The sequence below is a fragment of the Chelonoidis abingdonii genome, chromosome 5 (genome assembly GCF_003597395.2).
Source record: "Chelonoidis abingdonii isolate Lonesome George chromosome 5, CheloAbing_2.0, whole genome shotgun sequence".
NCBI lineage: Eukaryota > Metazoa > Chordata > Testudines > Testudinidae > Chelonoidis > Chelonoidis abingdonii.
This window is the reverse complement of record NC_133773.1, coordinates 87,152,320-87,178,819: the sequence shown is the minus strand read 5'-3', so window position 1 is coordinate 87,178,819 and position 26,500 is coordinate 87,152,320. Positions and strand designations below refer to the sequence as shown.

Sequence of the window (26,500 nt, the reverse complement as noted above, 5' to 3'; positions counted from 1 at the left end):
GTCACCACTATAACAGTAGACCTGTTTGTCTTACCTGTGTATGTCTAAATTTTTATTGAATGTCTCTTCTTCTTCACGTTGACTTGTTTTCGGAAGTAGAGATTTTATAAAAATGATTTTTTTTACTAATTTCCTCCTCCAACCCAACATATATTCTTTTTTGATTAGTGAGGGGTATAAATCTAACTCTGTGTCCATCTGTTAATCTCACTTTTTGCAGCCACAGCTTGCCACTTCAGGTTCATGAGTTGATGCAATTGCACTCTTCTTTCTGAGAAAGTGTTTTAAAATTGGTTTAATGTAGTATAATTTTAGATAATTCACACTTACAGATGTTAAGTTTCATGCTATTAATCTGCCTGAAAGAATTTAATAACAAATATCATGTAGAAAAAGTGAAGTGGAAGATCAAAAACTTCTGTGGCCCCGAGGAAAAATACGATCTGTAATAAAATCTCTACAGAGGATAAACTGTGCATGCCTGTAGCAATACCCAGTATATACCTGCAGGGAAAAACACGTTACTAGGGGTTAGTGCCTTAAAAACTGTTTGAGATGTGTCCAGTCCTGCTGTGATTTTTTTCTAAATATTTTTGTAATTGAATTTTTAGTGCCCCATCTTTTTTGTTTAAACTCAAATTGTTTAAATATATTATTTGACTATTTCTGTACCCTTTATAGCAAATTTGTCAAGCTTGGATTGAGTGGATTGATCTGAACTTGGTTTACCCTTTAAAACATTGCTTTTTGGAGATTCAGACATTTCTGATGCCTAGGCTGAGAGAGAGTTGCCCGCTCCATTCTGGGATCCACACACTTTGCTAGGGGGGCAAGAAGCAGCACCCCATCCACAAAGTTAATTTACTGTCCATTAAAGTACTTGACCTTGCCTTTTCCAATAACTTCCAAACTCTGTGGAAGTACCTCTGTGGTAGGCCAAGTACTTTAATATATGCCAGCATATTCTTCAGTGTAGGAATCTTTCACAATTCCGATATATAGTTGCTTACAGTAGGTATTCGACACTAGATGGCAGGTGAATTTTTTGTACTCTGGGAGTGGAATTTCAGCTTGGCAAAAGTTTGTGGGGGCGGGGGGTTTGTTTGTGTTTTTGTTTTCTAAGACTTAACAAATATTTAAAAAATCATAATACTGGTACATAATACTGGTATTTTTGTAGCCCTTTTTCCTACTATGAAGATGCAGGTTCAAACTTGATGCAGAATTGTAGCCTACATATGGTTTTATGTAATGAGAAACAATAATTTGTTGCAAAATTGTGTAGTGAAAGATAAAGCTTTGAGGCTAAGTGAATCATTTTGGACCTTGGATCTTACTAAGGCAGGGTCCAGTGGTGCTTCTTTGGGTTGGCAGTTGCGTAACAGATACTTGTGAACAGATCGTTCAGTTTCTGTTTTCACTCTATACTGGACTGTTAAGCCGGTATAGGAAATGAAGAGGATCAGGTGCATATTTTTAAGAAGTGTTTGCTGCAGAGACTCTGTAAAACAAGTTCAACACCAAACAGAAGTCTGCGTTTTTGCTGTTTTAATTCAGTATCTTATATATAAAATGCAATTCATCAGGGATTGAGGGTAGGAGTACTCTTATCACTTTGTGGTTATATGCTTTTTGTGTTAATGAATTTATAAACATAGTGTAGTTAAAGGAAGAAATGTGCAAGGTTTTAATTTAGTAATCTGCTTGTGGAAGGTGCTGAGTTGGCAGACCCCGAGACAGAACAGTTTTACTTATCCACAAGGCATTGTGCAGCATGGTTGTTGGCAGTACAAACTTTTCCCTAAAATGACTCAGACTTGGTCTGGAATAACTAGCTTTAAGTTTGAGAAGACAATAGTTAAGTCTTCACCTTGTTAAACTAAACTTTTAGTCTTGAAGTGTTTCATTGAGCTGGTAAGGTTCAGTTTACATTAAGATATCATTATATTACTATTGCAGTGTTATCAAGTAACTTCCAGAGCTATAATAGCATCCTTTCTTATCTTCCAGGCCAGAGACCCCCAGCAGGAGGCTAAAGAGGAGCTAGAGAATTTGAAGAAGCAACATGACTTGTTAACAAGGATGTTACAACAACAGGAACAGCTGAAAGCACTTCAGGGAAGACAAGCTGCTCTTCTTGCTCTGCAGCATAAAGCAGAGCAGGCAATTGCTGTCATGGATGATTCTGGTATGTGGAAGGACAAGAGTATGCAATGATAAATTGATATATTGATTAAACCTGAAGCTCTGAATTTAAAAAAAAATAATATTGAAAGTATAAATGTACAGCACAATTTAAAAAAACGTTCTGGATATATTCTTAATCTTGTACATTTTGTGTCTTATATAAAATACCCGTAATATTTGGAATTTTACTGCAGGACTTCCATTTGGTGGAAGAACTTAGTTTAAATATTTTGTGTATGTTACTAGGTAACAAGGCTACAAACTTAAAACTAGGGCTGTTGATTAATCACCGTGAACTCAGGTTATTAATTTTTTTAATTGCAATTGATTTTTGAGTTAATCACAGTTAATCACCGTTTGAATCACACTGTTAAACAGTAGAATACCAATTGAAATTTATTAAATATTTTAGATGTCTTTCTACTTTTTCATATCAATTGTATTCTGTGTTGTAATTGAAATCAGAGTGTGTTATTCTAAAGAATCTGAATTGTAGACTTGCCTCCAACTGTTAAACACATCACAGCCACTATAAAGATAAGTGTTTATTCCATTGTAAACCTGTACTTTAACACTTCCTTAACTTCGTCAAAATCTTTGGGATTGAAACTTCTCATATTTGGTCTCTGCCCAAAGATGATTTTTTTTGGAAAGTAATAACAGAAGTGGTTTGAGATCAGTGTTAAACAACCTCTAATTTATAAATTATTTGGAAGTTAGATGGTGATGGTCTCAGATCTGCTTACCATTCCCACAGAGTGTGTACCATACATGTTTTTTAAAAGCTTGTTTAGCAAATTTCTAACAGAGAAAATCATTTTAAAATTGTCTGACTTCAAATTTCCCTTTGCCTCACTTCTGTGCCCCTTGTCATCTTTAGAAATGGAGTGCATTTCTTGTCTGACCTGTAACATCACATGTAACAATAGCACCAACAAACTGACAAGCAAAATTGTAGCCCAGGGCTCTGCCTGTAGTAATTGATCTCTTCCTGTGTCCTGACCTAACAAGCCAGCTTTGAGGTGGGATAGAAGGACCATATGGGATGATTTTGCTGTGAGATGGAATGATGCTCCAGGCAGCTAGTAGAACATAAGAATGGCCATACTGGGTCAGACCAATGGTCCATCTAGCCCAATATCCTGTCTTCCAACAGTGGCCAATGCCAGGTCAGAGGGAATGAACAGAACAGGCAATCATCAAGTGATCCGTCTCTTGTCACCCACTCCCAGGGACAGTCAGAGCATGGTGTAGCATCCCTACCCATCCTGGCTAATAGCCATTGATGGACCCATTCTCTGTGAACTTATCTAATTCTGTTTTGAATCCTATTGTAGTTTTGGTCTTCACAACATCCCCTGGCAAAGAGTTGCACAGGTTGACTGTGTGTTGTGTGAAGAAGTACTTCCTTTTCTTTGTTTTAAACCTGCTGCCTATTATTTTCATTGGGTGACCCAAACTTCTTGTGCGTTATGAAGGAGTAAATAACGTTTCCTTGATCACTTTATCTACGTCATTCATGATTATATGGACTTCTATCATAGCCTCCCTTAGTCACCTCTTTTCCAAGCTGAAAAGTCCCAGTCTTTTTAATCTCGCCTTATAGGGAAGTTATTCCATATTCTCAATCATTTTTGTTGTCCACCTTTTCTAATTCTTAGATACATAAGACATAAAATATCATGCCACTATATAAATCCATGTTATGCCCATATCTTGAATACTGGCTGCAGTTCCGGTTTCCCAATTTCAAATATAGGGCATACCATGGTCCTGGGGAAGGCATTTTTTCCTTGCAGCTCTTCTGAATCAGCTTCTGGGCACCTTCATCCCTGCCTTATGGTGTCTCTTGCCCTAAGCAAACTTCCCAGTACTAGTAGAAATCTGAAGTCCCATACTCTCCTCTCTCCTACAGAAATAACCCCTCTTCATAGGAAGAGGAGGTGGTGGACAGAGGAGAGGCTTACTTAAGTTAGCCTTAAGGAAAGGCTTATTCTCTGTTTCCTGGTGCTACTCTTATTTGTGTCACATTTTATCCTGGTGATACTCAGAGCAGCATCCCACTAACCCTTGTGTTGAAAAAGGTAGAAGAAGAAGGACAGGGAAAAGAGGGAAAAAAAATGATGTAAAATTAAATAAATGGAACATTTTAAAAATAAACCCAGTTAAGAGTTTATTTAACAAACTATTAATGTGAAATTTAAAAATAGGCCAGACACTCACACTCTGGTATGGCTACACTTGGTGGATATTTAAGGTCCTGGTTTGTTTTGACAAGTAACTGTTTTTAAAATAGTGTTGTAGAGTTCTACATTTCTCTTGATTTCCATATCAAATATGTTTTTGCAAGTAAAAATGTGCCTTTTTTCGTAACTGCCAGCTCTGCAAATCAGATTTGAATGTCAAACTGAGGTATTTCCTTCTAGCATACCATGGTCAGTAAAGGTTCTGGAGGCCAAATTATATTCTGCCTTTACACACACATAATCTATTGTCTTTGACTGAAACATAGAGTTCTGTTGATAAATAAATGAGAAGTACGCTGTCCAGCTCATTCTTCTTAGCAGTGTTGGTTCTGCAGGGCCATACAGTTTTTAAACAAAACAAAAAACACAACAAAAACTGAACTTAACTGATTTTTGGGGAACAACAAAAAACAAACTGAAAACACAAAAGGAACAGATCTGCTGAACAAGGTATGCTTTTGCATAGTCGGTTTTCACAGTGAAACTGTACATTGACCGAGGCTACATCTACGCTATGGACCTTTAGTGGCTGTGCCGCTTTAAGATCTCCTGTGTAGCTGCTCTTTGTCGGCAGGAGAGAGCTCTCCTGCTGGCATAATTAAATCATCCTCAACAAGCACCCTTAGCTATGTTGGCAGGAATCTCTCTTGTTGACATAGTGCTGTCCACATCAAATGATGAATTCTTTCTGGGGTTGGGTAGGTGTCATTTTAAAAAAAACAACTTGTTTTTCTAAAGATTTACTTCAGACGTTTTAGTTTAATTTAAATTTCTATAATGTGTGCACAGGATTTGATTAGTGCAGTTGAAAAATAAGATACATTTCTCTGACCACTGCTGTATGTTAGTAGCTATGATATATACTTATTTTGAAATCTTAAAAATCATTTTCTCAAATTAACCTGTTCGTTTAATGCTTTGGACTTACTGTTTTCTGTAGTTGTAACAGAGACCACAGGTAGCATTTCAGGAGTGAGTCTTACATCTGAACTAAATGAAGAATTAAATGACCTAATCCAGCGTTTTCACAATCAGCTTCATGAATCTCAGGTAACTTTTTATTTTACTTTATTTTTAAATATTGTGTTGCTGTGTGTATATTAGTTCATTTTCCCTGTAAGGGTCTTAAAAATACTTGAATAAATTGGTTTATTGCAAAGCTATTCTGACTTAGTTTTCAGTATACTTTCTCACACAATGAGAGCGATTCCTGTTTTGATAGCATTTTCTTAAATCTTTGTGGCAATAATGTGCAGTTAAAAGATCTTGTTTCTTAGATCTTGTTGCTGTGATGCACAAAATTTAAGCTTTTCATACTGCTACCTCTTAAATGCCTGTGTAAATTTTGCCTGTACTTGTCTGACTTGCTGAGTATGGTTTCTTCTAATTACCTTTTCAGTAACATGCCCTGCATGTTACTTGCACAACTCATAACAAGAATTGTATGTAGGGCCACATGTTTTAAAATAAAATATTCGGTTTAAAAAACCCTATGACGAGTTTGACATTTTTTATTATATGTAAACATTAACTAGATTTGATTGTAAAGTTTCTGTGTTGTTTTTATTCCAGTTGATGCGTTCTATGTTTGTTGTTTTACTTTGGCTAGAAGTCGTTATTTGTTGACTGAGACAAGCTTAGTGTCAGCTTATACATAGTTCTTGGAAGCCAAGAGCAACAGTTTCACATCACAATCCATACTAGTTACTACGCAGTTGGAATTATATAAGAGCTAACTATTGTTTAGTTTGAGAACCTTGGGTTTCTGTTATGGAGTCTTAGCACTAGCCTTGAGTTTAACAAGTTAAATGAAGTATTTTTTTACTTTTTTTCTGGAATTGGGAAAAGTAACTAGCAAATTACTATGACGTCTTCATAGTACTTCTACTAAAATGAACTTTATTTATTTTTAGACTCAACCTGTGCCAGATAATAGAAGGCAAGCAGAAAGTCTTTCACTTACTAGAGAGATTTCACAAAGTAGAAATTCTTCTATGTCACAGCACTTATCTGATGAGAAAGCACAGCTTTTTAGCAAGATGAGAATGTTGCAAGGTAAAAAACAAAAAATGGACAAGTTGTTAGGAGAGCTTCACACACTTCGTGACCAGCATCTGAACAACTCCTCCTGTAAGTAAATGTATGCAGAACGCACTTTAAAAGGACTATAAACTACATTTAACAAATCCAGTTTAAACGTAATCTGCAACTAATGACTCAGAATTGTCAGTGATCTTAGTACGTGGAAGTACTGTTTGCAGTAGTGTAGCTATGTTGGTCCCAGGACGTGACAGAGAAAGGTGAGGAAGGTAATACCTTTTATTGGACCAACTTCTTTTGGTGAAATGGACTAGCTTTCAAGCTTCATAGAGCTCTTCCTGCAACACATGTGAACCTCTTTTACTTAACAATCTGTCCCACTTTGTATTTAGCTTAGACACTCTAGTTACCTTCTCCGGACCTGAGGGAAAATTCTGTGAAGCTCAAAAGCATGTCCCTTCCACCAACAGGAGTCGGTTCAATAAAAGATATTCCTTCACCCATCTTGTCTTTCTCCTGGAAGTATTGTCGTTTGTGTAGCTTTCGGTAATAACAAATTTTAATAGACTGTTTCCTTTTTAATGTAGTGATTTAAATACAGAACTAGGATTGTTTTTCTGTGGTAATAATCTTTTGCTTTTATAGTATTTGAAAGTCCACCAAACTGATTTAGTGAAGAATTTGACTATAGAACTTTTGCCTCTGTAACTGTGGAAATACCCAATGTTACAGGCAAAAAGTGCATTTTAATGTGATTTTTCTTCAGTAACTTCCCCCGTTGTCTAATGAAATTTAATTACTTTCTTAGATTAAAATGATTCATTGAACCTTACTGATAAGTTGCTCCCTCTGTTGATAGCACTTTTTGTGGCTAAGTTCCTGAAATGTTTGGGAAGGTTTACACTAACTGAGATCTGTAAAGTTAACCTTTCTGCTTTAGAATGGCTAAGGGTATGGCTATGCTTGAAACTTCAAAGCGCTGCCGCGGTAGTGCTGCCGCGGTAGCGCTTTGAAGTGCGAGTGTGGTCGCAGCACCAGTGCTGAAAGAGAGCTCTCCCAGTGCCGCACGTACTCCACATCCTCATGGGATTTAGCTTGCAGCGCTGCGTAATAGGTTCCCAGTCTATTACGATGGCGTTTTACAGCGCTGTATCTTGCAGCGCTCAGGGGGTTGTTTTTTTCACACCCCTGAGCGAGAAAGTTGCAGCGCTGTAAAGCGCCGGTGTAGCCAAGGCGTAAGACTTAAAGGGACACAGAGTTAAATAGTTTCAGTGCTATGCTTTTCCCTGAATTCCTGGCCAATATTTGTGGTGTTAAAAATCACTTTCTTATCTTTTAAATATTTGTCTTCTTACTGAAAGGCTAAAACAAATGGTAGAAACTGAATATACAGGGTCAAAAAATGAAATTTACTGTATACACACTTCTGTCAAATGCATAAAGTAAATTAAAAACAAGATTTTTTTCCTCTAATCTTTGTCATTTTGTTTTTGTAATGAAAGGTAAAATTTCATTGTAGAAATTTTATTTTCAGTTCTTTGTTCCTTGTAATATAACTGTGTTTTAAATTGACATACTTTACAGGGAATTTTTTTTTGTTCTGATCTGCACACTTGATATTTAGTTCTTTTCGTACAGCAGATGGGAACTTTTTACAGTTGTACTGACTGACTACTTTTCTCTCTAAGACAAGTTTGCCAGCTTGTACTCCTCACACCCTCTGTGACTAGTTGTTTAAATCTTTCTGAGGGGCTTAGTTGCTGTCCACGTGACAGTCTTATCTTCCTCATTGTCCGGGGAATAAATTCTGTCTTCTAGTTTTCTTTTGAGACACAGGGTTAAAATCTTTGTAAGGGCCCAGAGGTTTCAGAAACTTTATTCAGAGCTTCTGTTTCAAGGTTGGGTGATTCAGCAGCAGAGTTTTAAATGTGACTTTGAAGATGTAAAGGTGCTTAGGATGAGGATCCTACCCCAGCCAAGTTTTCAGGCAAGGTTTTCTGCTTTAATTGTGGGGTAGACTAATTCACTCCTGAATAGAAGATAGCACAGGAGTGCTTTTGAAGAACTGAAACGTCAAAAAAGACTTTGCAGATGCAGCATCCTGTTGCCATCCTCTTGGAGAAAGATGCCTCCTGTTCCTTCTTATATTGATTGGTTAGTGTCATTCTTAAGGTAAGGAACATGTGATAAGTCCATTGTCTTGCCCATTATGTAATACAGAATTTCCTGTTACTTCATAGTATGATCTCCCTTAAATCAACCTGTATAGCAGTTGTGCCCCCTTTCCCTCTATCTATTTAAGTTTCCCAGGCATTTCAAAAGCCTGCCCCTTCCACTTGTGCAACCCTTCTTCTCCAGGAGGGCAGTTGTCGACAGTCCCGCAATACCCAAGAGGCTCCAGGCCCCCATTACCACTTGTTTTCTGCATATTGCTCCTCATCCCCTGCCAGGAGAATTGTGGAAACAGGTGACTCAGTGAGAGTGTTGCTGCTGCATCATCTCATTTTGAAGACACTTTGCAGTTTCATGACCTGGTGGACCACATGACATTCACATTGAACTTTTACTATGGAGGAAAATTCCCACCTGATATTTGATGATCTTGGGTTAGCCTCTAGGAATAGAATAGCATTGCCGGTACTGGGTACTCTCCTATAGCCTGTTAGTACTGTTTGGATGATCCCTTCTTCCTGTCCGCCTATTTCTTAAAAAACCCAAAACAGATAAATTGTATGAGAGAACTCAGGAGGTGTTTCTTCTCCCCTTCCTCGCCCCTCATTCCCCCTGTCCCTAATTCACTGGTGATGGCTGCTTCCAATAATAGGCTTAGGTCTGGTCAGGCCCATCGACTACTGCTGACTGAAAGGGAAAAAAGGTCAATGTTCTTGGGAAAAGCCCCCCACCCCCCTTCTTTTGGTTATTAATGTGGCTAATTACCAGGTGATCCTGACCTGTTGCCAATTCCATATGTGGGGAAAGATGGCTACATTCTGTTCAGGATTTGCCAGATAACAGAAGGCTGGCAAATACTATTTTGATGGAGGCTCAAAATGTGGTGAAGCATACTCTCAGACTTTGTTTAATGCTTCAGACCCGTCCGCTAGAGCACTGACAGCTGCAGGTATCTTAAAGAGATATGCATGGTTTCATTCCTCTTCATTGAGTCTGGATACCAAAATTTAAACTGAAGATTTTCCTTATGAGGGGGGTGGTCTTTTCAGCAGCAAGATCAGCAAACTGTTGGAGAAATTAAAGGCTGGGTCTTCATCTCTTGGTCAGAAGAAGATGCCGTTTTTTCCTCTATCAGAGACCGGTTTACCCTCAGTCATCTGCTTATTTTTCCTCAAATCAGAACATCAACAACAACATCAGGAAGCTTGTTGCAGAGCCAGCACAAGAAAGTGGTCTTCCAGATACAGACATAAGACAAAACAACCTTCTCTTTCCTCTTCGGCTTCCTCAGCTACCAGGCCTCAGATTTGATGCGAAGGCCAAGAGTCATGAACCAAGTAATGAGAATCCCTCCCTTCTATTATTTGGAGACAGGATAGCCCTTTTCAGTAACAATTGACGGCTTATTACATCAGACAAGTTAAGCTCTAGGAATTAGAGGATGGCTAGCTGTGCAGTTTGGAAAACTGTCCCCTTTCAATTTCCCCTAAATTTCCTGTTACATGAAGCTTTCTTGCAAGGCTGTCTTTCTATCAGAGGTTCAAAAATTCCTTCTGATAGGTGCTGTTGAAGAGGTTCCCAAATATCTTTAGCATCAGGGTTTTTATTCATGACGCTTCCTGGTACAGGAAAAAAGATAAGAGATTTCATCCAGTTTAAAATCTGGGAAGATTGAACAAGTACATTCAGAAGTTCCAGTTTCAAATGCTAAACCTGTTCTTCATAATCCGCTCACTTTCAACTATGTATTGGTTCACAATTCTTGATAGAAAAGGATAGATATTTACATACTTCAATCTGGCTGAACCATCAGAACTCCCTGCTTTTTTTTGGTGGCCCAAGAACATTTCCAGTACAAGGTCCTGCCAGGTGGCCTTTCTGTAAAGACTTTTGGGGTTGCAGAGTATCTCTCTGTAGTGGTAGGACGTTTTAAGAAAGCAGGATATTTTTGTTTTTCTCATATTTGCAGGATTGGCTGCTGAAATCCTCTGCACTAGAGGACCCGCTACTCACATCAACTCCACAATCTCCTTTTTACAGAGCTGGGACTGCTGTTGAGCATGAAAAAGTTGAATCTGTGCCCATTTCAGAGACTTCATTTTATAAGTTCTGTATTGGACTTGGTAACAGGAGGGAAATGGCTTTTCTCCAAGAGGAAAGGTCTCTAAAGGTAGAACAATCTGTTTTTGTACATCCAGCTGAGTCTGACCCAGAAGATGATTTTCTTTCTGGATCTCATGAGCCTTCTGGCAGCAACCATTTACAGGACTCCATGTGCTTGACTCAGAATGAGGTCAGTGTAGCCCTGTATAGCTCAGGTTTACAGACCCTATCTGGACAGTCTTCAAATGTTTGTCATCGTGCCTCAGCATGTCCTAAATTTCATTGATATGGTGGAAGACAAATCGAAAGTCTTCAGAGGAGTCTTGTTCAATCCTCCTTTGCCTTTGGTTGCGATAACTAACAATGGCTGGGAAGCTCATCTGGGTCATCTTACAGTTTGAGGCAGTTGGCTGTCTCGCAAAAAGAACTTGAATATAAATGTGTTGGAATTCACTTGGCCCTCAGATCCTTTCTTCCTCACATAAAGTGGAAGGTTGTTCAGGTAGCGATGAACAATGCAATGACTATGTATTACATCAACAAGCAAGGAGGCACTTATTCTTACCTGAAGTGTCCCCTCTACTGTTGAAGAACAGGAAGAGACAAGCAGTCCTTTTCAGTCATGTTCCTGCTATACTGTGGAAAGGGTCTTCTGTTGATTCACTCTCATTAATTTAGAAAGTGGTACGGAAAGTACATCAGAACAAGGCAGTAATGATACAATTGCCCAGCTTGGCTGAGACAGTAGTGGTACTTCATCTGTCGGGGGTGGCGGGGAGGAGTTCACAAAAGTCTCCCTTTGTCTCTAGACTAGCTGTCACAACTACAGGGCAGGATACTTCATCTGACAGTTTGGGCTATTTGACTTTGACTGATATTGAACAATGATGTTCCTCTGTGGTCCATGATTTATTGTTTAATTCAAAGAAGTTGCCCATAAGAGTTTTGTTTGAAATGGACTAGTTTTGTTTCTTGGATGTTCTGAACAAATCTGATTCTCCAGTCTCTGCTTCTGTTCCATCTGTTTTAGAGTATTTAATGTCTTTGAAGTATGAAGGCTTATCTCATGCTTCGTTAACAGTTAATTTGGCATCTGTTTTTGCTTACCATGATTTGATTGATGGTAGATGACTGTTTGTGTATGATTTTAGTTAAGTGGTTTATGAAGGGGTTGACCAATCTATACTCTTGTTTGAGGGATCCAGCCATTCCATGGGATCACCATGTAGTCTTGACCAGTCTGATGAAACCACCCTTTGAACCTTTGGCAGAGCGTTGTTTCTTTTATTTGTCTATTAAGATGGTATTTATTACAGCTAGACCATCATCCAGAAGGGCGAGTGGATTACGTGCTCCGCTGGTAGATCTGCCATTTACTATTTTTCATAAAGACAAGGTAGCTCTTAGACCTGACTCCATGTTTCTGCCAAAAGTAGTATCGGAATTTCACTTCAATCAAACTGTTAATTTACTGTTTTTTCCCGTAAGCCTCTTGCTTCTAAAGGGAAATCAGCATTACATATTTTAGATGCTAATGAAGTGTAGTTAATAGTGTATATATTCAGACTGTTTCCAGATTTATTAAAGAGTGTATCAGTGAATGTTGTTAATTCCTGTGCCTGGTATTGTAAAATCTCATTCTACTAGACCAGTGCCTTAAGCATGTTCCTAATTGGAAAAATCTGTAAGGCTGCTGCTTGGAGGTCAATCTATACTTTTACCAAACACTGCGGTTTGGATTTGGCTTCAAGAACAGATTGCTAGAGTTGGTAGATCAGTGCTTCAACCATTATTACTAGTTTGTTCCCTCTGCCTGAGTTTTCAGCACTGTTTGGCAAACTGTCCGTAAGTGGGGAGTATGCAAAGCCACTCAGAGGAAATATAAGTTAGGAACTTGTCACAAGAGTTCTTCAAGAGGACTGTATAGTCACGCTTCCCACCAACCTTCCCCTCTTTTTTCGGAGTCCTACCTTGGTTCTCTGAGTTAGTGGTGGAAGGAACTGAGGTAGTAGAGGGCAGACTACCCTGTTATGTAGCTTCACTCTCAAAACATTCAGGGACACAGAGAGAAGGGGAAGGAAGAGGCGCCTATGTGGTCTAGTTGGACTGTCATGGTACAATTCCCCACTCTGAACCTTAGCGTCCAAAAGATGGGGTACCAGCATGAATTCCTCTAAGCTAATTACCAGCTTAGAACCTGTAGCGCTGCCACCAACCAGGAATTCCAGTGCCTGGTACACTCTGTTCCCCCAAAACCTTGCCCGGAGACCCCCAAGACCCAGACCCTCTGGATCTCAACACAAAGAAAGAAAACCCTTTTCCCAACCGTTGCCTCTCCCAGGCTTCCCCTCCCTGGGTTCCCTGGAAGATCACTGTGATTCAGACTCCTTGAATCACAAAGCAGAGAGGACAATTCCCCTTCCTCCCTCCTTCTCTCTTCCCTCCCAGACTCTCCCTGAGAGACAGTAATCCTGACACAGAGAAATTAGCCTCTCTCTCTCCCCCTTCCCTCCTTTCTCCCCATCAAGTCCCTGGTGAATCCAGACCCCGTCCCCTGGGGTCTCACACCAGAATAAAAAACAATCAGGTTCTAAACAAGAAAAGCTTTAATTAAAGAGAGAAAAACAGTAAAAATTATCTTGTAAATTTAAAATGGAATAGGTACAGGGTTTTTTAGCTATAGACACTGGGATACCCTCCAGCCTAAGTATTCAGTAGCAAATTAAAATCCTTTCAGCAAAAATACAAATTTGAACTCCTTTCAGCCAAATACACAATTAAACTCCTTCCAGCCAAATGCACATTTGCAAATAAAGAAAACAAACATAAGCCTAACTCGCTCTGTCTATCTAGTACTCACTATTTGGAATCTATAAGAACCTGCATCACGGAGATTGGAGAGAAACCTGGTTGCATGTCTGGTCCCTCTGAGCCCTCAGAGTGAACAACAACCGAATTCTAACAACACACACACAAACTTCCCTCCCTCAAGATTTGAAAGTATGCTGTCTCCTGATTGGTCCTCTGGTCAGGTGACAGCCAGGCTTACTGAACTTGTTAACCCTTTACAGTCAAAGGGATATAAAGTACTTCTGTGCTATTAACTTTTCTTATTTGTTTATGACATGGACGCTGCTTGGAGGAGGTCTGCTCTTAGGCACCCCAGGCTACATATTACTCATACGTGTGAATAGTGTGTTTATTCTTTCGAAGATTTAACTGATGTTGAGCTAGTAAACCTTTCTTATAGCTATCACTCATAGGTTTAGTTGTAATATCTCTGTTTACTGTTACAAGTTAGCTACACTAAACGTTTGATATAAAAGCTCTTCAAGAAACAACATTTGGAAGATGAGAATTATTGCCTTTCATTGTAAATGCGCATATCAAAATGACAATTGAACAACGAATTTGAAAACCTTATAAAAACAACAAGGAGCACCTTAAAGACTAGCAGATTTATTTGGGCATAAGCTTTCATGCATAACCCTCCCCCCCCTGCCCCTTTTCAGTTGCAATAGAGACTAACACGGCTACCCCTCTGACACTTGGAAACCTTATGAAATTCTACATCAATTCATGTTTTTCAAATTGAGTTTTGTTTATGGTTGAGAGAAACTATGGTAGTCTTGCAAGCTAAACTTTCTCCATTGTGAACTTATGATTCTATTCTATGATTCAATACAATATACAAATATCTACTTGATAATAAAATTTATTTTAATATAACTAGTGGCTGTTTACTAATACTTCAGTTTATTTAACTTCATTTTATAAAAAGCCATTCGTTTCAAAATAATATCGCATTGCTAATGTTGCAATTATATGGAGTGAGACTTTTCTTATTGTGTGTATATATACACGTAAACAAACCTTTAGATTGCTGTGGAATCATTGTAACTTTTTTCCTGACATTTGAGGACTTGAATCTCAAGCTTATGTTCGATTTACATCCAAAATAACTACATTAAAAAAAGATTATGATGAAAGTTGCAAAGGCAAGGCTGAAAGGTTAGGGAATGCTAGAATTACGTTTGCCTCCCCATCCAAGACAGACACAACACACGCGCACACACACTTGTATCTTAGGGTTGCCAATTTCGATTGGATGTATTCCTGGAGATTTCAGCACATGACATAATCTTTAATTCATGGAGACAGTGTAGCTTCTGCATTAAAATCTGACAAATTCCTCTTTCATGCTGCTGTGCAAGCAGCAGGGTCAATTCAGAGCACAGGAGAGATGTGCTTGTGTTTGTCCGTGCCCTAAAACAGAGTAGCAATTACAGGGAAAGCCAGGCTTTGTCCCTGTTAGATCTGGGCTGGAGCTTTCTCAGTTGCTCTTTGGGGATGGTACGTATGAGGTCTGCTCACACACACAAGCTTGAATGTGCTCATTGAGGAGAGATTTCAGAGATTTTTAGCTAATCATAGAATTTTTACTGAACTTGTTCAAACTGATTTTTTCATATGCTTGTAACTGGGACAAATTTGGGCGTATTTTTATGGGGACAGCAAAAATCACATGCCTGTCACCAAGGCCAGAGCCTTGCCAAATTTCAAGTCCCCACTACAAAGCATTGACGTGCTAGAGCTTTTCAAAAAGAGGCTTAACAGAATTTTTTAATATGGGCAAAACGTATTTTTCTCTAACTTCTTGTTTCACTACAATTGAACTCTTTTGGCTGAAATTTTCCAACCAAACTGAGTGTGAAGCAGACACCCACCATGGAAAACTTCAGCACAAATGGTTGCAGTTTGGTGAGGTTACAAGGAACTGAAAATAGGGTCTTATAATGAGAAGTGTGGGGCAACCATCATAATAGGCAGCACCACGAGCCCTGCCTGTAATAAATGCAGTGAAATTTGCAAAAACTGAGACACCTTTATTGCTGATGTACATATCTGTTAATACTTACTGTCTTTACATATTTTTATGTAAATCCAAATAAGTGGCTTTTTAATACGATGCCAAATTTGATATTTTTCATTTTCCTTTTTTTGTAGTCTTGCCTGCGTCAGGTTCTCCTCAAAGGAGTATTGATCAAAGAAGTACAACTTCAGCTGCCTCTGCTCCTGTAGGCATAGTAACTGTTGTCAATGGAGAGTCTAACAGCCTAGCATCATCTGCTCCTTATCCTCCTGATTCCATTGCTTCTCAGAATGAGAGTGAAGAGGATGACAATCTAAACCCAACAGAAAAGCTCCAGTAAAATGTTTTATGAATTTTATTTATTATAATTAATTTGCTGTGATAAATGGTTCTGTATAAATTTTTGTTAGGTTTTAAGTTTTTTTTCCTAAGTAGCATATTTTTGAAAGATGTAGAAAGTCTGAAATATAAACTAGTTATCTTAAGTTAAATCTTAATAGTATTATTTTCTGTGAAATATCATACAGATTAATTTGGGGCTTGAGAACATCTTCAAGCAAAGGTTGTTACAGATCTGAAATTATAGTAAATTTAAATATTAATTAGTTTTTGATAAGTACTTGGTTAAAATTAAAATTTGGTTAAGTTTGCTGCACTTTTTTTGAGAGCACTGTTTAATAAAGAACTGAATGCTACATTCAGGTTTCTTAATCAAGTAGGGGCATGTGTATAAAGTATTCTGCTTTCATTCCAGGAAACTGAATGAAGTTCGTAAGAGATTGAATGAGTTGCGTGAGTTAGTTCATTACTATGAACAGACATCTGATATGATGACTGATGCCGTGAATGAAAACACTAAAGAGGACGACACAGGAGAATCAGAATGCGATTCTGAACATGAGAATCCACAACCTGTTACCAATATTAGGTTACGCTTTTTTTATATTTTGTCTTAAATTTTGTGGCCTTAGTTATTCTACGTTCAGCATAGTGAGATGGTGTGGTTAACCAGAAGTTATTAATACTTAGATTAAATTGACACTGTTTTGTGTCAGTTCATTCGAAATACCCTTCATTATGCTGATAACCTAACCTTGGCTAATACAATATTTTTCTTAATCCAGTTGATAAGTCATTTTAAAGGTCTTCCTAAAATATACAATAGCTCTAGAATTTTGCACTGTGAATTAGACCCTTTGCTGATTACACCATGAAACTCCACTAAGGACTTCACGGATGAATTATGCTCTTCGTGTAAATGTTACGAAGTTTTAAAATGGTGTTTCAAAATTAATGTTCCTGTTTAGATTTTATAGCATCACTATGCAACTATTGATACCTATTAGAATTTCAAGATAAGACGCAGAAAGGATAAATAGGCACATTAAATAGCCTTATAAAATTCAAATGTAGTCCCATACATTCAGTTTATCAGGCTGCTAACTCACCCTTACCTCACATAGTCACAGATAAAGATGGGATTTGCAATGTACCTGGAAGGCTAACAAATCTAATCTAGAGAATCAAGGTGGAAATGAGTTGCAGTGTTGAGGAATGTTCATGGATATCCCTTGTCAAAGACTTCTTCTGTTCACATTGAAGGGGTTCCATATGTACTTGAGTGCACGGATAATCTCTCAAGTAACCAGGTCCCAAACCATGTAACATTTTATACATTCAGACCAGCATCTTCAACTCTATTTGAAAACATACATGGGAGATATTATTTAAAAAGGGGACTCTTGTGCTGTAGACTATCTCCTGTCTGTGATAGATGTGGGGTGTAGTGCAGAGCTGGGCTGGGGAATTTTAGTTGTCCCCTAAAGGAGAAATGGGATGTTAAGGTTTGTATGGGATTGTTTTGAATGACCTTTTATCTTGGCAATTGTAGTGTTTAGCACATTAATCTAAAATGATTAAAGTTTAAAAAAAATTATATCTTATCCAGTTTTCTTTTAAAGTTTTAATGGACTGAGAACCGATTTTTAATATGGTGAATGTTTTCTCCTAGAAACCCTCAGGGAATTAGTAGCTGGGGTGAAATAAATAGCAATTCCAACATACAATGTGGAACTACTAACAGAGATGGAAGACACCTTAATACAGACTGTGAAATAAATAACCGATCTGCTGCTAACTTAAGGACTTTAATATATGTTTTCGTTCATTAGGTATGTTTTAAAAGTATTCGAGTTACTGAATATAGAGCTAAAACTGATGTGTGTGTATTGAGAGCATGTTAACTCCTTAGGCTTTCTTCTGGTTCATGGTTTGAGAGCTTCAGATTTGCATATAAACTAAGTGTTCAGCAAGGGTTTAATGCTAGATTGGATTCCTTTCATTGAGCCGTACAGCTTCAGATCTGAAACGCATGTTAGTCATATGAACATTTAGTGATTTTTTAACAAGTTCACTAGTGTTATCTGCAACCTTGGCACTTTTTTTGCTGTTTTTCTGCAGATTGTCGTAATAGGGGCATGACAAAAGTATTGTGTATCACAAGGTGGTGATGACGAAGTGGAGACGACAGAGCAGTGAAGTTTCTATCTAGCTGCAGAAGCAGAACAGTGTAGCTGATGCTGGAGATGCTGAGTTTGAGCAGAAGATCAGTAGACTTATAGCTGCAAAAACAAAACTTAAACAGTTACAAAATCTTGTAGCTATGGTACAGGTACTTTTTTACTTTTTAATGTTTTTCCTGAAACTGAAAGTAGGCAATTCCAACATTTCCAATGTGGAACTACTAAAGAGATGGACCACAGAATCCTAATACAGACTGTGAAATAAATAACCGATTCTGTGCTAACTTAAGGACTTTAAAAAACAAGAAACTACTAAATAAACCAATAACACTCTTTAGTGTATGAACTAACTGCATTTATTTTTTTTAACATTGTGCAAGACCAGACTAATAGAGTGGTAGTGCTCACTGTAAAACTTGAAAAAAGAGAATAGTTTGATTTGTCTAATAGGGAGGTGGTCCATTTTAACACAAATCTAAAATGTTATTTAAAGCAGCAGTTATCAACAGGGTTCAGGGCATGGGGGGCCACAAGCAGGATTCAGGGTGTTTGCCAAGCAAGGCCACTGTTGGATTTGCTGGGCACAGGGCAAGCTGAAGCCCCACACAGGTGGTCTTCACTACGGGGTGGGTGATAGACGCTGCTGCAGTTAATGCAGCAGGAATCGATTTAGTGGATCTAGTGAAGCCTGCTAATCACTATCCGAGCGCTCTCAGGTCGACCTGATACTCCGCTCTCTGAAAGAGTAAGGGAAGTTGGACTGGAGAGCATCCCCCATCTCTGCAGGCGTGCAGTAAGATACTGGGGTAAGTCACTAAGCTACTTGACTCCAGTACATTGTTCATGTAGCTTGGAGTAGCGTATACTTAGTTGACTTCCCCTGTAATGAAGACAGGCCCAGGTGCTGTAGGGGCAACTCAGCTGCCACCCAGGGATGGCTGAAGCCAGCACTTGCCCTGCTTGCAGCCCCCATATGCAGAACAGTTGTTGGACACATGGGTTGTGGAGCTTTGTAACGGTGTGGGGCCAGAATGCAGAAGGTTGAGAACACCTGCTTCAGAGGGACTTTAACACTTAATAAAATAAAACTTTCTCATGAACACCATAGATGAGTCCCTAAAATCTAATTTTTCATTGTTTATGCTCTTATTACTCTTGCATTTTTTTCCATCTTGGATAATGAATTTAGTGAATCACTTTCTGGTTCTGAGGTCTGCAAATTTGGCTTTGATCGCTGCAGGGGGAACAGATTTAATATCACCTGTTTCTACTGGAATTTAAAAAACGTATTGGTCATATTTTCATAAAAGTTTGTTTTCAGGACTTCAATTTTGTGGGCCAATAAGAATTGCCTGTGTTGCCTATAATGTTTTAAATAGAATATTTTCTTTCTTCATTGGTTTTTGATTGTCTCCCCAAACAATTCCTCCTCCTGACTTTCAGCTGAAACAAGATTAACATTAATACCCCACAAAGGCGTAAAACGAAACTTGTACACAGCAAGTAAATATAAAGATAAAAACCCGTATACATATTAAAAATTTCCTACAATCTGAGAATTTCATTAAAGTGTGCGTTTTATTTCTTATGTAAATAGAATTGTCGTAGCCAGGAGTAGAGCTGCTTGAACAGCTACTTAAGTCAGGGCCTTTTGTTTGTTCCCTGTACTCTGGTTGTGGATTTATGGTGTCTATGATCCATGGTGCAAAGTTTTATATTGTACTTTGATCCTTCCAACCTTTCTGCTGGCAGCAGTTTAGTTAATCTGAGTACAGTTATTGCATAATCAATAAATTGCGAATGATCTCTCTCTGCTCTGGCTTCTATAATCCCTCTGTTTTAATGGTTCTTGATTCGAGCATGTTTATCCTTGGACAGCACAGGATGACCGCTTCAGTTTCTAGATTTGATCCAAAAATTCCTAAATTTCCATGAGATGGGGAAAAAAAATCAAAGCCAAGAAAATGAGCTTTTTAAGCCACATAAAGGGCACTTCCTTTTAATGTTTTAAAATTTGTCTCTTTAGACACAGTTTTCTCAGTTAAGTTTATGAGAATTTTGCCAGAAGATCTCAATAGGAGGACGATTAAATAGCAATCGCCTATTCCAAGCGTCTCAGTTTCATTACATCTGCACTCTCTTCTAACACAAAAAAATTACTCACTATCCAGGAATGGTACTGAAGCCTGAGCCCACTAAAGCTCTGCGTGCTGGGGGTGCCAAGTTGAGACCAAGGGCTTCGCCTAGGGAAGGGGTCTATACCTCCCTCCGCCACCGGGCTAAAGCCCTGAGACTAGAGCTTCGCCCTGGTGGTATGTCCTGCGGCTCGGCCCTGGACCCCGGAAATCTAAGCCAGCCCTGGTGACCCAATTAAGTGGAGTGACCCACTGGCTATTTCCACTCTACTCCTGTCCCTCAGAGAACTGACCTATTTTTGTTCATAGACCTTCATAAATTACTCTCCATTGTATGAGTTGCAGTGTTGAGGAATGTTCATGGATATCCCTTGTCAAAGACTTCTTCTGTTCACATTGAAGGGGTTCCATATGTACTTGAGTGCACGGATAATCTCTCAAGTAACCAGGTCCCAAACCATGTAACATTTTATACATTCAGACCAGCATCTTCAACTCTATTTGAAAACATACATGGGAGATATTATTTAAAAAGGGGACTCTTGTGCTGTAGACTATCTCCTGTCTGTGATAGATGTGGGGTGTAGTGCAGAGCTGGGCTGGGGAATTTTAGTTGTCCCCTAAAGGAGAAATGGGATGTTAAGGTTTGTATGGGATTGTTTTGAATGACCTTTTATCTTGGCAATTGTAGTGTTTAGCACATTAATCTAAAATGATTAAAGTTTAAAAAAAATTATATCTTATCCAGTTTTCTTTTAAAGTTTTAATGGACTGAGAACCGATTTTTAATATGGTGAATGTTTTCTCCTAGAAACCCTCAGGGAATTAGTAGCTGGGGTGAAATAAATAGCAATTCCAACATACAATGTGGAACTACTAACAGAGATGGAAGACACCTTAATACAGACTGTGAAATAAATAACCGATCTGCTGCTAACTTAAGGACTTTAAAAAAAACAGAAACTACTAAATAAACCAAATAAACAACTCTTTAGTGTATGAACTAACTGCATTTATTTTTTTTAACATTGTGCACAGACCAGACTAATAGAGTGGTAGTGCTCACTGTAAAACTTGAAAAAGGAGAATAGTTTGATTTGTCTAATAGGGAGGTGGTCCATTTGAAACACAAATCTAAAATGTTATTTAAAGCAGCAGTTATCAACCAGGGGTTCAGGGCCCCATGGGGGGCCACAAGCAGGATTCAGGGTGTTTGCCAAGCAAGGCCACTGTTGGATTTGCTGGGGCACAGGGCAGAAAGCTGAAGCCCCACCACAGGCTGGTCTTCACTACGGGGTGATAGACGCTGCTGCAGTTAATGCAGCAGGAATCGATTTAGTGGATCTAGTGAAGACCTGCTAAATCTACATCAGAGCGCTCTCAGGTCGACCCTGATACTCCGGCTCTCTGAAAAGAGTAAGGGAAGTTGACTGGAGAGCATCTCCCATCGATGCAGTGCAGTAAAGATACTGGGGTAAGTCAACTAAGCTACTTGACTCCAGCTACATTGTTCATGTAGCTGGAGTAGCGTAACTTAGGTTGACTTACCCCTGTAATGAAGACAGGCCCCATGTGGGGCTGAAACTGAGGGCCCTGAGCCCTGCCACCCAGGGCTGAAGCTGAAGCCAGAGCAATTGCCCTGCTTGCAGCCCTGACTTTTATATGCAGAAAACAGTTGTTGAGACACAGCTGGGTTGTGGAGCTTTTGTAACGTGTTGGTGGGGCCACAGAATGCAGAAGGTTGAGAACACCTGCTTCAGAGGGACTTTAAACTTAAATTATAATATAAAAAACTTTCTCATGAAACACCATAGATGATCCCTAAGTGAATTCTAAAAATCTAATTTTTCATTGTTTATGCTCTATTACTCTTGCATTTTTTTCCATCTTGGATAATGAATATTAGTGAAATCAGTCTCACTTTCTGGTTCTGAGGTCTGCAAATTTGGCTTTTGATCGCTGCAGGGGAACAGATTTAATATCACCTGTTTCTACTGGAATTTAAAAAACGTATTGGTCAATATTTTCATAAAAGTTTGTTTTCAGACTCATAATTTGTGGGCCAAATAAGAATTGCCTGTGTGCCTATAATGTTTTTAAATAGAATATTTTTCTTTCATTGGTTTTGATTGTCTCCCCAAACAATTCCTCCTCCTGACTTTCAGCTGAAACAAGATTAACATAATACCCCACAAAAGGCAGTAAAAAAACCTGTACATCTTTTACCTTTACACAGCAAGTAAATATAAAGATAAAAACCCGTACAATATTAAAAATTTGCAATTCCTACAATCTGAGAATTTCATTAAAGTGTGCGTTTTATTTCTTATGTAAATAGAATTGTCGTAGCCAGAGAGTAGAGCTGCTGAACAGCTACTTTAAGATTTAGGGCTTTTTGTTATGCTGTTCCCTGTACTCTGGTTGTGGATTTATGATGTGCATGATCATGGTGCAAATAGTTTTATATTGTACATTTGAATCCTTCCAACCTTTCTGACTGGCAGCAGTTTAGTTAATCTGAGTACAGTTATTTGCATAATCAATAATTGCATTGTGAATATGCATCTCTCTCTGCTCTGGCTTCTATAATCCCTCTGTTTTAATTGGTTCTTGATTCAGAATGTTCATCTTGGACAGCAACAGGAATGACCGCTTCAGTTTCATAGACTTTTAGATTAAGCCAAAAATTCCTAAATTTCCATGAGATGGGGAAAAAAATATCAAAAGCCAAGAAAATGAGGCTTTTAAGCCACATAAAGGGCACTTCCTTTTAAAATGTTTTAAAATTTGTCTCTTTCAGACACAGTTTGGTTTCTAGTTAAGTTTATGAGAATTTTGCCAGGATCTCAATAGGAGGACGATTAAATAGGCAATCGCCTATTCCAAGCGTTCTCAGATTTCATTACACTGCGACTCTCTTCTAACAACAAAAATTACTACACTATCCCAGGAATGGGTACTGAAGCCTGAGCCCACTAAAGCTCTGCTGTGCTGGGGGTGCCAAAGTTGAAGACCAAGGGCTTCAGCCCTAGGGAAGGGGTCTATAACCTGAGCCCTGCCACCCAGGGCTAAAGCCCTGAGACTAGAGCTTCGGCCCTGGATGGTATGTCTTGGGCTTCGGCCCTGGACCCCAGGAAATCTAAGCCAGCCCTGGTGACCCAATTAAGATGGAGTGACCACTGGCTATTCCAACTCTACTCCTGTCCCTCAGTAACTGACATATTTTTGTTCATAGACCTTCAATAAATTACTCTCCATTGTAAACTGTTGCTCCAGCTATATAGACTATACATACACACACATGGCCGGAGCACGATTTGTTTCCAGATTTGTTTACAAAATACAGTTGATTAAAAATTTCAGTGTACCGATTGAAAAATATTGCTGACTGCACTCCTGCTGTTACAGGATGATGAGACAGAGCCTGAAGCAACTACTGCTGACACAGCTAATGTCGGTGACTTCTTTTTGGCTGAAGTAGAGGAGGAAAAGCAGCAACCAAATAATATCAGAGCTTGCACCAACAAATTGCAACAAGATGTGAGACTGAATGAAAAAGCAAGGTATATGGTCTTTTTAAATTACCTTTAAAGATCACAATTCCATCAAATCTCTTACTAAGTAATATGCAGCTAATATCTCTTACTACAGAGAAAAATTCTATGAAGCTAAACTTCAGCAGCAACAGCGGGAACTTAAACAACTTCAAGAAGAAAGAAGGAAACTGATTGAGATTCAGGAAAAAATCCAAGCATTACAGAAGGCTTGTCCTGACCTTCAAGTAGGTAGAGTATACTTCTCCACAGACTCCAGGGGTATGGTCTACATTGCAGTAAAACATCCACGACTGGTCCATGTCACTTGGCTCGGGCTCTGGGGCTATTAAAATTGCAGTGTAAATGTTTGGGCTTTGGATGGATCCCAGTTTCTGACTCCCTCTCCCCTTGCTGGGTCCTAGAGCTCAGGCTCCAGTCTGAACCTGAATGTTTACACTGCAATTGTATAGTCCCGCAGCCTGAGCCCTGTGAGCCCAAGTCTGCTGACATGGATCAGCTGTGGGTGTTTTATTGTACTGTAGACATACACTAAGAATATCAGGCAATGGGGCACCAAATGTTTCTCACAGCAGTAGTTTTTCTAGCAGAAAAATTGAAATTCAGAACTTCAAGTTGTTTATGCTCATAATGTTGAATTTTGTTCAATAAAACCACTGTAAGACTCATTCATAGATTATAGATAAAGGTTAGAAGGGATCACGTATAATCATCTAGTCTGACGTCCTTTATAACACTTGCCGTAGAATCTCACCCAATAATTTCTGAATTAGGCTTCTGGCTTCTATATGAGCTATAGCATATCTTTCTAGAAAGATATCAAGTCTTTATTTAGACTTCAAGGGATGAGAAATCATCACATTCCTATGTAATATGTTCCAATGTTAATTACCCTTACTGTTAAATATTTGCATCTTATTTCTAGTCTGACATTTTTGTCTAGTTTCAGCTTCCAACCATTGAATCTCGTTATGCCTTTTTTCTTCTATGTTAGCGACATCTACTATCAGAATCTCTTCCCTACATATGTACTGGTAGTGTAGACCAGATCATTTCATTTCTTACACCTTTCTCTTGGATAAACTCAATAGATTGAGCATCTTAGGTCTCTCACTATAAAAGGCATGTTTTTCAGACTTCAAATTATTCTTGTAGCTTCTTTCTGAACTGTTTTTCAAATTTTTCAGTATTCATTTAGAAGTGGTGACACCAGAACTGGACATAGTATTTTAGTAATGGTCTCAGTACTGCCATATACAGAGCTAGGTTCTGCCTCCCTGCTCCTATGTGATATTCTCCTGCTTATACATGCAAGGATTGCATTTGCCCTTTTAGCTACATAATGTCACTGGAAACTCATGGCCTTTAGCTTATTTCCTATGACCCTTAAGTCCTTTTCAGAGCCCCTGCATTCCAGAGTAATGTCTCATCTTGTGAAGGTGATTTTATATTTGGCTGCATTAAAACAGATGTTCAGATGAGCCCACCTTACCAAACTTTGCAAAGTTTGTTAATTTTTGTCTACTTCATTTTCACTACAATCTTTCCCTAAATCTGGAATAACTCCTTGATGTGAAGGTAACTGGTTCTTTTAAAATGAAAGTTAACAAAATGAAAGTTAACAAAATGTTGACCTTTTTCAAAAATATTTTTCATTCAGGCAGTTGAAAATGCTAGTTACTAAAAGAGCTCAAGGGACCAGCATTCTACCACATTGCACAGTGTTGGCTTGAGTTTTTAAAATTAATTGTTGATTTTAGTTTACCTTACACATAGCATTGATCATAATGCAAGTTTGGCTGCATGCTGGTTGAAGTATAGGTAATGTGGGTTCTGAGACTATTCTTAATAGCATATGTTGACTTTGAGCTGTTATCTCAAGAAGTCTAAAATTGAGTTGTTTATGAGTAGTTGGCGAGAAGGGGACATAGCCGTATCCAATAACAGTAAGAAATAAGTAGAAATTGCAGAAAGCAATAATAATCTGTTATTTTACTCTAGTAACATATATTTAATTTTAAAATCTTTCTCTTTCAGTTGTCAGCTAGTTTGGGGAATTGCTCAGCAAATAGACCAGCTTCACCTGATACTTCAACACCAGCTGTTGAAAGTAGCGCAGGAGGCAAGCCTGTTCTTGAACCTGAAGAATCGGTAACGGTGGACAATGAGGTACTTGACATTTCTGACTTGCTTGTGAGTCAGTTGTTTGTTTGTTTTTAAGAGGAAAATACCTTAGATACCTTTAAATATTTTGAAACATTAATTCTTTTTATATACATGTTGAGATGTATGGTGTTTTGTTTTTTTTAAAAAGTGTGTGTTTGTAGGAAGCAAACAATGAACCTTAGTAGCAAGAAGTATTTGCCAAAAGAAATATTTAAGCAAATATTGCAGAATTTCAAGTATCGGAGGGGTAGCGTTGTTAGTCTGGATCTGTAAAAGCAGCAAAGAATCCTGTGGCACCTTATAGACTAACAGACGTTTTGGAGCATGAGCTTTCGTGGGTGAATACCCACTTTTGTCGGATGCATGTATTCACCCATGAAAGCTTATGCTCTAAAACGTCTGTTAGTCTATAAGGTGCCACAGGATTCTTTGCTGCAGAAGAAAGAAAAAGAATTTATAAAAAGGCAATTAATACATATAATAGTTCGTAAGATATATGTTT

General features: G+C 38.5%; 1 protein-coding gene across 1 annotated transcript in view; it reads left to right on the top strand.

Moving 5' to 3' along the window:
- The window catches only part of PCM1 (pericentriolar material 1), an 89,265-nt gene that overhangs the window by 18,279 nt on the left and 44,486 nt on the right, over positions 1 to 26,500 (top strand). Inside the window, 10 exon segments of the mRNA XM_075066430.1 lie at positions 2,011 to 2,188; positions 5,374 to 5,483; positions 6,347 to 6,563; positions 15,756 to 15,957; positions 16,376 to 16,549; positions 17,633 to 17,813; positions 18,095 to 18,292; positions 23,687 to 23,841; positions 23,930 to 24,059; positions 25,870 to 26,001. Coding sequence (XP_074922531.1) covers positions 2,011 to 2,188; positions 5,374 to 5,483; positions 6,347 to 6,563; positions 15,756 to 15,957; positions 16,376 to 16,549; positions 17,633 to 17,813; positions 18,095 to 18,292; positions 23,687 to 23,841; positions 23,930 to 24,059; positions 25,870 to 26,001 — 1,677 coding nt within the window.